Here is an 11,476-nt window from a genome sequence, read left to right on the forward strand (position 1 = left end):
ACAGTATTTCAATGTAACCTGGATTTGGTGCCTTCAATCTTTCCATACAGAATGCATGTATCTGCAAGTATTGCACCTGCATTTTCCATTAAGCAAGATTGTCCAAATGTGGAAGCAATCCTGGTGGAGCAGTGACTTGACACAGGCCACACATACCTAGTATATGGACATTGTAGGCCCAACTGAGGCTTGTTCTAGGATTACAGTGGCTTGTATTCCCATCTACTTACTTGACTTTGTATCTTTAAGCTAAAGGGCTGTGGTGGTTTGACCTTGGCTGGCTGCCAGACATCAACCCAGCCAAGGTCAACCCACTGCAGTCCTTTTTGGCACCCAACCCAGGGCTTGAGGAATGAGACATTAGGACAGTGTCTGGGAGTGGTACTGGCCAAAACTTGGACTGGAATTGCCAGAGTGAAATAACTGTGGAGATTCTTTTGTTATTGTCATGAGGTGAAGGTACAAGCAGTGGAGTTTTATTGTGTGTGTAAATTTTCTATTTTTTCAGTATTGCTATGTCATTTTGATTTTGGTGTGGGAATTTTTTTTTGTAGACTTAGATGAAGTTTGTGAAGAGTGTGTGAGGAATGTATATTTTATTGACTGTTCTTAAATACATGTTTCACAGAGGTGAGGGTGCAGGTACCCAGGTGTCTACAGCAGGGGGCTCCAGGGGTGGCGTCTGTGAGGCCAATTCTGCCCTGTGCTGAAGACAGCCATTCCAGTCAGTTCCAAAACAGACCCACCGCAGGATACAGCTGATCCCTCCATCAGCAAGGGTAGTGGCACCTCTGGGAGAACCTGTTTTAAGGAGGGGAAAGATGCTGCATGGCAATGAGGTGTAAGAAAAAAATGATGGAAGGGACAATCCTGTGAACACCAAGGTCATTGAAGAAGGAAGGGGAGAAGGTGTTTCAGCTGGTGGAAAAGGTTGGGGAGACCACTGTGGAGCAAATGTTTCCATGCAGCCCATGGAGGACCCCATGCCAGAGCAGGTGGATATCTTCAGAAGGAACTGTGGCCTATGGGGGATCCACAGTGGAGGAGTTCTTGAAGGATTGTAGCCTATGGAGAGGACTATATGCTGGAGCAGTTCATGAAGGACTGTAGCTTGTGGAAGGGACCCCATGCTGGAGCAGCAAAAAGCATGGGGGTGAAGAAGTGTCAGAGAGGAACCGTTATAGACTGGCTGCAACCCCACTTGGGGCAGGGGGACACAGAGGAGTTGGGAATGAAGGAGTGAAGTTGAATTGGGCTAGAAGAGAGATGGGGAGAAGGCGTTTTAGTTTTGTCTTTGTTTCTCACTATCCTACTCTGGTTTAATTGGCAATAAATTCATTTAATGTTCCCCAAGTTGAGTCTGTTTTGTCTGTGATGGTAATTGCTAAGTGATCTCCCTGTCTTTATCTTGACCCATGAACTTTTAATCTTATTTCTCTCCCTGTCCTGTTGAGGAGGGGGAGTGGGAGAGCTGGGTGGAGGCTTGGCAGCCAGCCAGCCAAGGGCAACCCATCACAAGGCCGTAACTTCTTTTTTTTTCAGGTATCCGTATTTTTCTCAAGAATATTAGCAGGACGGAAACAAGCTTACACTAGAAAGCTTTAAATCCTGTGGGGCTCATGTAGTAAATGATTCCTGTAGGCTATTTTTGTGGAATATTTGTTGAAGACAGTTTGTCAGGTGTACAATTGTATTCTAACATGGGGTTAGAACTAAACTAAAGTTTAGTTTAGGTTTTTCAAACTATAGTGCCAGTAAAAAGCTTGTCCAGGTGATAATTCATGTTCATCAAGTTTGCCTTCTTTCCTAAAAGCAAAGCATTACCAAAAAAAAAAAAAAGTTGGATATGATAACTTTGTTCTAAACTCACATTAGGAGATTCTCTTTGAAGCTATCTGGTGGTGTGTAAATCTCATAGGAACATGTTAAAGTAACTCTAGAGTTGCTTTAATAACCCATAACATTCTTATTTGCATTGACAAATAAAATAGGTCCTTTGTTTAATTAGTGTACTGGGCAACAGTAAATACATAAGGAGTTTTGTTATAGCAATTTGTTATAGTTCTGAACATTTTTCCTTGTTAGTTTCTTTCAGTTCTCTTTCGTGAGTTTGACTTCTAGAATCATCGAAGCGTAGAATTCTGTAGGTTGCAAAAGACCTTTTAAGCTCATAGAGTCCAACCATTAACCTGGCAGTGCCAAGTCCAACACTTTTGCCTCAATCTCTCTCATTTTGTCATCACTTCTTACTGTTTGCTTAGTTTGTCCTCTTAATCTTCTGTATTCCCTTATTTAATGTATTGTGCTGTTCTCTGTAATTCTCTCCCTGCCCTAACACCATTATGAGCTGATATAATTGTTGTGACTTAAGGCTGTTATTCCTACCCTTTATCTAATCAATTTCTGTTTCCTCAGAACAGGGCCTGCCAAATGCTGTGCTTCCTGCCAGCTGTGCCTTGGGTTCCCTAATGTGACTTGAAACTTGCTCTCATTTGTCAGTTTTCTATTCATTTGACACTTCATCTCTCCCTGTGTAATGAACAAACTCATCCAGTTTTGCTGAAAACAACTTTGGTTTTAAATAGCAGAAATGTGTTTGTGAATTCACATTTTATATTCCTTTTACCCTTTTTTAGATGTTGGATGTCTATGACATTCTTCCTTTCGATAATCCAGATGGTGGCGTGTGGAAACAAGGATTTGATATTACGTACAATGAAAATGAATGGGACAGTGAACCACTTCAAGTTTTTGTCGTGCCTCACTCACATAATGACCCAGGTAATATTTTAACTGTATTGATTTGGGTATATAGAGGTTTTTGAATTAAGAAATATTTTACTGTTTCTGTTAAGATTTGGGTTTTTTTGAAGCATACTACTTAGTATGTTAGATTTAAGTCTAGCAAGGCAGTTAAGCAGATGTATAATTCAAGTGACAATTTATGATAAAAGTTTTAATTGTTTATTAATGAGTAGAATTTCAGTGTTGATATTGGAATGTAATATGGATTTTCTGTGTTCATCCTTCTGGTAACCCAGTCAGTTTATTCATTGCTGCATTAAATATAGCCTGTTCTTATTTTAACTTTTTGGACTGTCGTAATGTTTAACCCTCAATCTGTGTTAGAGATGTGATTTTTGGAAGATGTGACAATGGTAAATCTGAGGTTTTTGACTGTAAACACTTTCTGTACTGTTTATGCACATCCCCGCCCCCAACCTACAGTGGGATAATATAAAGTCTGGATTTAAACTGAAACCTAGGTATGCTTTGCATAATTTCACTTCTTCCTCCCAAGTGGATATTTACTGTGTAATAAATAAAATGAGGAAATGTCACTGTATTTTGAAATGACTGTAAAATACACTCAAAAGCAGTGAATTATGCTGCTGTAGTGCACGCCTGGTATGTATACACTGACCATGAGAAGCTGGTGAAGCTGCTTGTTAATGTGGAAAACCACAGTTTTGGCAATTTTAAACTTTACTACTGTATATCTCTAACAATTTAATTTTTTGTTTGAAGTACCATGGATCTGAGTGAAGTAAGATACAGTAGTTAGAACATAACTGACTTTTATCCAAATGTATCTAGTATTTTCAAAGAAAATGAGCACTGAATTTGGAGGGGACTGTATTGTCCAGTTATGAGCACTAAAATAACGAAGTATGGGTATAAGTGAAAATATTCAGAGAAAATAATCACAGTATAAACTTTGATCTGCCTTTTGGTAGAACTGCCTTTAAACCTGTGTCCAACCTCTCTGGTTGTTCTCCTGAAATCTTTCCCAGAGAGAAGCCACAGTGTACAGTCATTTAATGAATCTGAAACTATCCTAAAGGAATATACAGAACTTCTAATTCTCTTGATTCTTATTAGAATGGGATATGGGGTTTACTGCTCTCTCTTCTTTCTGCTGAAGCTAGTAGGAGCATATTCTAATTGGGGGAGGACAGTTGGCATCCCGCTAGAGGCTAGTTGCCTGGTATCATGACTGTCTTCCTGAGATTATTTTAGCTGCATTGAAGGAAGACCTCCTGCACAGTACAGGCTGGGGCAGCTCTACAGGAGCGCAAGGCTTGAGACCTTCAGGGGAAAGTCCTGAGGGAAGCTGAGAAGAGCTTTGCATAAAACTTCACCGGTGTCCATTCAAGTGATGAGTTTGGTGGGGGCTCAGTGTTCTGGTACTGATTTTTTCCTTTTTTTTTTTTTTTTTTTTTTTTTCAGAGGCAGCCTGTTAATGGAGGCTAAGAGCCTGCATTTTTAAGCTTAACATTCCTTGCCTCCTTTCCAATAGATCAGTAGAGGAGACTTTTTATGTCCTTGATACTAATTTTCAGACAGTTTGCTTTGGTAGACTTTTCCAAACCTAACTAGTAGATCCCTTCTAATTCTGGTGCTAAGCTTGCTATTTCATGACTCTGTCTAGGTTGATATATCAAAATGGTAGCTTCTCTTCTCTTCCTACTCCAGAATTTCTAAAAAATACTGTGGTTTTGTAACTGCATATCCAAGATGTTTCAGATCTTTGGGCATTGCCATTAGAAAGAGTTCTCTTCCCCTTTCTCTGAAGGAGACTAGTTTTGACTGTCCGTATGGGTCGTATAAAAGAATAGGGTTGTAACACCTGGTTCTTTTTATACAGATTCTAGTAAGTTTGTTTTTATCTTTTAAAATTATTTTATTTTTATTTTATTTACAGTCCTTCTGTAACTGCCTTCCAAAACAGACTATATTAGGCTGATTTTCTCTGTGGTGCCTGGTCTGCCTTGTTAATACTCTGTGCAGAATTGAACAGTTTCTGTTGCTGTTCTGGGAAGACTCTTTGGAGCTAACTTTTAGCTTTTTGACCTCCAGCCTTCTACTTTCTTTTTCACACCTAGATTGCTGTTTTGCCTCCTATAATCAGGCAAACAGTTGTGCTAGGTTTTCACAGCCAACACCTGTGTGTCTGACAAACTTTGGCATTGAGTGCCTTAAGCTAATGTTTGGTTCATCCTGTAGCACCAGTTCTGCTTACCAATAAGTGGCCCACTGAGCACTTGTATTCTAGTGAATTTAAGTATTGAATTTACTGGAACTCTTTTCACATCAAGATTATTTTGGTAGGTACTAATATATGTTACTACAAATTATATTCTCCTTTGCTATATGCCAAGCAAGGAATGCAGTCTTCAGGCTGCTGTTGGCTCAGCTAACCAATAGCAAAGGCTACCGATACTGGGTTATGCTGGAGAAGGCTTTGTCACAGCCTTCAGATTTTGAGATATGTGTCTTTTGGGACTAGCAGACTAAATAGCTCTGTATTCCTCCTATGAGAAGGGTTCCAAAAATAGCAGAATTGTTGGGAAGAAGCAGACAACTCTTATTAGTCTCCAAATTAGGATGGCAAGTTACTAAACTCACTCAATGAGGAATTTCTTGAGCATCACTACATATTTTTCCATGACACTTGAAATATTATACCTTCTTTTGAAAAGTCAGAGGATAACAAGGGTTTTTTCCAGGTCCAGAGAATTGGGTAATTCCACTCTGTATGGCATTCTTCTTTCAGGTTTGGGTTCTTGGTCTGTGTTTAAAAAAAACCCAACCCAAACAACAAAAAACCCAATAAAAACCCCCACTCCCAAAAGCCCAAACAAACAAATAAAACCCCCAGGTATCCATCCCCCAGCCACAAAACAAACAAAAAAACCCAGAAGCCCCAAATAAAAACCAACCACACCACCAAAAAATCCAACACCCCAAGAACCCCAACCAAAAACCTCTACCCTCCCAACCCCTCCAAAATTTTTTTTTGTGTCACCAGAATTATTAAAGTTCTAAGACAGATAAGGCATAGATACCACTCTACAACCAGAGGTAGCCTCACCAACACCTTTTCCTGTTTAACTTTTTGTGTTACCAATAAAAAAAAAACCCCCAAGACCTCCCCCCCCCAGCCACAAAACAAACAAAAAAACCCAGAAGCCCCAAATAAAAACCAACCACACCACCAAAAAATCCAACACCCCAAGAACCCCAACCAAAAACCTCTACCCTCCCAACCCCTCCAAAATTTTTTTTGTGTCACCAGAATTATTAAAGTTCTAAGACAGATAAGGCATAGATACCACTCTACAACCAGAGGTAGCCTCACCAACACCTTTTCCTGTTTAACTTTTTGTGTTACCAATCATGGAATTTCTTGTACTTTCCCAGTAGGAGTTTTCAGCTTACCCAGGAAGTATATTTGCAATGTGTCTGTCTATTCCTTAATTTTACATCTGAATGATGTCTTTTGTACACTTGAGAGCTCCGTTTAATGAAGTTTAATCTGATTCTATTTTGCCCTCTCCAGTGCTGTTCTGGCCCTTTTCCAAATGTGTGGGCCATAATGAATTTAGCTTCAGAGATACATTTTTAGTAGCATTCAGATATCTTATCTTGGAGGGAGTCACTCATTAAACCTACAGTAAGGTGAGTGTTCTTCTAGCACTCTGAAAGAAGTCCTCTCTGTGACTGTCCCTTCAATAATAAGGTTTGAAGAATTCTGTGAAATTACAAGAGCTGTCTCTCTTCTTTCTGTTGCAACTCTTTTGATTCATAGGTTATTCCCAAGGACTTGCCTTAAGTCCTAATGGGGTTGTCATTCACCTTTGATAGCTGACCTTATTACTGATGTCTGCTTTTGGTTCCTTAATATCCAAGTTCTTCATACCTAATTGTAAAATTATATCTGTCCTTTCACCAGCAGCAACTAAAATCAAGAAATCTGCATCTCCTCATGCATACAATCTAAATATCTACCAACTTCTTCAGGGTCCTCAGTTGGTATCAGGTAGAGTTAAACTGAGATTTAATCCTGGTAAATGTAACCTGTTTCATCACCAAAGGTGATCGTGTGAGACTGGTTATTGTTTACTTTTACAAAGAGTGTTACAACAGAAATCTCCTGACTTGGTACTGCTTTTGGTAAGGACATTTCTGTGGAATTGTCTGCAGTATGAAACTGCATGTTAATAAGCACTTGAAAGAAAGAAAATGTATCTGGTACAGACATCTGAAATCTCTCATATACCTAATGGTTACATTATTCCCTTCCCACAAAGGATTAAAAGGCAAAAAAGCTTAAGGCTTAATGAACCTTTAGTGTAACAATGCACATGAAAATATTTACCAAGAAATGGGGTCAGTAAAGATAGAACTATATTAGCTGCAGAAGCTTTAAATTCTTATTACATTTTATGTTTTCTCATCTGAGGCTCCTTTCTCTTCAATTTTCATGCCACCAGTTATGCTAGTGAGAATCTGTAGCTCAAAGGCAAAGAAACTGCCTGGAAACAGAAGAGGTGGGCTTAGGTTCCAGGTTCTGTTTTGGGGCATGACTTGGTGTCCTGACCCTCTGATACACTTGGTATTGATAAATTCTGTTAAAACTTGGTTAACTGCTTCTGTGTGAATTCAACCAGGACCTACAAACTTGGCGTCTCTGTGCTTCTCCCTTCCCTAGCTAATATATCTACCTGCTAGTGGGAAATCAGGTATGAGAATGGATCCTCTTCACACTTTGGTCAGTGACAGGTGTAATTGTCTTTTAGTTGCTGGCAGTTGATGAAGATTTGAGCACATCAGTAGCATGTCTGATCTGGAGGGACTCACCCCATGCAGATAAATCTTAACCCATGGAGAGATGTTTGGTTTACAAATAGCTGTATTGTGTGAGGTTATAGCTATCACAGATGGGTGCCATTTCTTTCTGGAGCAGATTAAGGAGTGATCGTATAACCTGCTGTGCTGGCAAAGCCTGTAAGTTCTCATGCGCTTCAACAGCAGTTTCATGTGACTGAAGTGGATTAAGCAGCAGAACTCCAGAGGAGAGAACCCTGCTCAGGGACAGCAATATTGTCAACCAGCACAACTGGACTTGAAAGATGGTGTTCAAATATCACCTGATGGGTTGAAAGACACCTCTAGCATTTATTGCTGTCTTGGCAGTGATGATTTTTGGTAATGTCTTCTCATTAAATTATTCAAGAATTGAGACTTGCGAGCTTTGTAATACATCTGTGTACCAGATCATAATATTTTATTGCTGAATGTGGTTGTTACATACCTAGTACAAGTAGCACTTAAGTGGATTTGAAAGAGACTAAAATAGACCCCCCCACACACCTCTGCCTGCCCACCCCCAATTTCTACCTAAGTAAAAATGTATGTGAAAGTATATCTGCAGCTACGTCAGGTCTAAATACTACTTTTTAACACTTCATTAATTATTTATAGTATTGGTAACTTTACTAGCACTCACATTAACCTCTTTTTATTATTTAAGACAGTCTCCATTTATCACATGGAAATCTATATAGCCCTATGAAGTAACTGTGGTGTTAAGGTAAATGAAAACTTAAGAGTAAAGGTTTGATGCTCTTAAGACACCATGAAGTTTCAGGTTTGTTTTCTGTTGACCAGATCCGGATATGGTTTTGAGGTGACTACTTAGTTTTCCTGACGTGTTTGGAACACAGATTATTTAGACTGGTGTCTGACCCACCAAAATAAAGCTGAAGAACAAAAGAAAAAATGCTAGGTGAATGACATCTGAAAACTTTGTTTAAAAGTTTCAGACTGTAAATTGGAAGTTCACTGGTTGATATATTCGTGATGTGTTTTAATAGGAAGACTAAAAAAAAATATCAGTCTCCACTGTTTGTCTAGAACTTGTTTTCCTTTTTGTAAACAGCAACAGTATATAGTGTTTCCTGGAAAAAAAAAACAAACAAACTATGAAGGCTATGTAAAGACTATAAGTTATACATTGAATGGTGAATTGCTATTTTTCTATTGTAGAGGAAGATGCAATCTAGGAATAGAATGGGAGACTGGGCAGCTCACAAGTTGGGTTTTTTAATGTACTGAATTACAGAAATCTGTGTTTTATTCCTGGCTTACTTCTCAATATTTCTGTGGTTGCATATGAGGTAGTAGGGCACTTTTAGAGTGAGAGGTTTTGGGGTTTTTTTCCTTTGTCTGAGGAAAAAAAAAAAAGAAAATTCAGGCAGTTCCACTGAAAACTGACAGGACTGTTACAAAGAGCACACTTCATTCCAGAACAGTATAAATTTTCTTCCCCTCTTAATTACAAGGGCAGCAGATTTGATACTTACAAAGCAGAAAAAGACCTTGCATTGTGTAAGCCTAATAAATAAGAAGTCTAATTATAGTTTTTGAAGTACCTCATGGTTCTTGACAGATTTGGCTTTTGGTGAAATGTGCAATTATTTCAGTTTTTAGCTGTGCTTAAGAAATTAAATGTGATAAATATGGAATGATTCTTGTGGTCCACAGAGCAGAAATCTTTTACAAGTTAAAGTATGCCATTGGAAAAGTAAACACACTGTTGTACCTTTTTAATATTTGTGTGTCTCCTTCTGCCTGAATGACTTTATTTGGGGAACGAGGGACTCAATTTCTATTTATCTTCTGAATCAGAATGAATGCTTCAATACAGGGGTCTTCCAGGTGGCTTTCTATCTTATTCTGGTTTATACCATGCCAAATGGAAAAATTAAAAACAATCTTAGACAATTGTTTTTAGTTTTAATTTCGAGATCATAGAATCATAGAATTGTTTGGGTTGGAAGGGACCTTTAGAGGTCATCTAGTCCAACCCCCCTGCAGTGAGCAGGGACACCGCTAACTAGATCAGGTTTTTCAGAGCCCCATCGAACCTGGTCTTGAATGTTTCCAGGGATGGGGCCTCCATTGCCTCTCTGAGCAACCCATTCCAGTGTTTCACTACCCTCATTGTAAAGAATTTCTTCCTTATATCCAGTCTAAGCCTACCTTGCTTTAGTTTACAACCATTACCCCTTGTCCTGTCTCAGCTGGCCCTACTAAAAAGGAATAGCTTTACCTGAGAGACATCATATTTCTAAAGCTTTCTTTCACAGTCTTGGCCAATGACTCATTCATCTTCATTGAAAAGATACTACTTTTTGGTGAAATTAGCACTGAAGTTTTATGTCAGAAACATCTGTAAAATATTAACTTGTATATTTCCTCTATTAGTTTTGACATCATAGAATGATGATGCAAGATTTCTAAATTAAACAATTGATGCATCTTTTCTATACCCTAAAATAAAGGATTATTTTTTATTGCTCAGTCTAGAAAGGAGCTAATGCTAAATTCTTTCCATGTGTAACTGTACTTAGTAAAATGCAAGTTAAAAGTTAGCTTTTGGATTTATATCTAGTATTTGCATTCTTGTCATTATTGTGTGCCTGTGTGTGATCAGTTAAACACATACCCCATGCTTAAGTTCTCCAAAGCACTGAAAAGAACCCATGGCTACATGTCTGTTAATTTATTTTTTTTTATTATTTTTAAGAAAAAACTTTTACCATTGCAATGTAGCATGTTATGTGGAGAATGGATGTAATTTTTACTTCCATAGCCATCAAAAGAGTTACTTAATTGTGTCTTCTTCCAGGAACTAGTTAGCTGAGAATTAAGCATAAGTGTAAAAAAAAAAAATTATATAAGTTTTTCCACTAACTCAGTTGTACATTTTAAAAATCTGAGCACTGAATTTCAACTAATTTTGTTGCAGAGACATTGCTTTTATTTTCTGGAAAGCTGTATAATGCCAGCTGAAACTTAATAGTTTTATTTAATTCTGCCATAAAATTAATAAATTATCCAAGTTTCTTGGGTTGCAAGAAGCAGCACTGATGTGTGAATTTTAGAGTCAGTGAGATTGATTATGATCTACTGTAAAGTAAATTGGACATGCAAGCTGCTTTCAAAAAGTGCATTAATCTAAGAAGTGATTGTGTTCCAGACATTTGCTAGATCTTCCTGTTCATTAAAATAGATTTCATGAGAAACTAGAAATTTTTTTAAGGACACATTTCCTCTTAAACATTGAAGGGTGACTTATGGTAGTAAGCAATTGAAAATTCTTTTTTGTTTCATTTTAACAGTTAATTTTTAAATCAAAAGACAAAACAAAATATAAATGTCAAAAAAACCCAACAACCCAGCCTTGCAGATACATGTAAGCAGTGCTCAACCACTGTAATGATTTCATGTTTTCAGAGTTGATTTGTGATTTTTGTCGTGATCAAATTGTAAAGTGCTTTTACTTAATTAGATTACTTCTTGAATAAATTTGTCAACTTCTGTTCTGATTTTGTCTGGAAACTTTGCCTGTATCCCTGCAACTGTTTCTTAACTGTGCTAAGACACAAGAACACCTTTCTGTAGTGCAAAGAGCAGATAATGCTTCAAGAAGGGAACTGGACTGGAAAGTATAGACAGGAATAGTGGCAAATCAGCTAATTAATGTTTCAGAATTTTTTATGTAGAAATGGAGTGCATTGACATTTGGATGTAATTCTTGGAGTCTGCTATCAACACAAGAAAATTTACAAAGTAGGGAAAAAAAGTGAAAAAATGGACAACTGCATGATGTTGATAGATCGGGGGG

At 37.9% G+C, this 11,476-nt stretch overlaps 1 protein-coding gene across 3 annotated transcripts in view; it reads left to right on the forward strand.

The window, feature by feature from the left end:
• The window catches only part of MAN2A1 (mannosidase alpha class 2A member 1), a 112,297-nt gene that overhangs the window by 7,163 nt on the left and 93,658 nt on the right, over positions 1–11,476 (forward strand). The window contains exon 3 of one of the 3 annotated variants that reach the window (XM_035888471.1): positions 2,637–2,781. In XM_035888471.1, coding sequence (XP_035744364.1) covers positions 2,637–2,781 — 145 coding nt within the window. Of the gene's footprint in view, positions 1–2,636; positions 2,782–11,476 lie in introns of those variants that run through there. The other 2 variants (XM_035888469.1, XM_035888470.1) reach the window with 2 other exon arrangements.

The sequence above is a fragment of the Egretta garzetta genome, unplaced genomic scaffold (genome assembly GCF_000687185.1).
Source record: "Egretta garzetta isolate BGI_Z169 unplaced genomic scaffold, ASM68718v1 scaffold271, whole genome shotgun sequence".
NCBI lineage: Eukaryota > Metazoa > Chordata > Aves > Pelecaniformes > Ardeidae > Egretta > Egretta garzetta.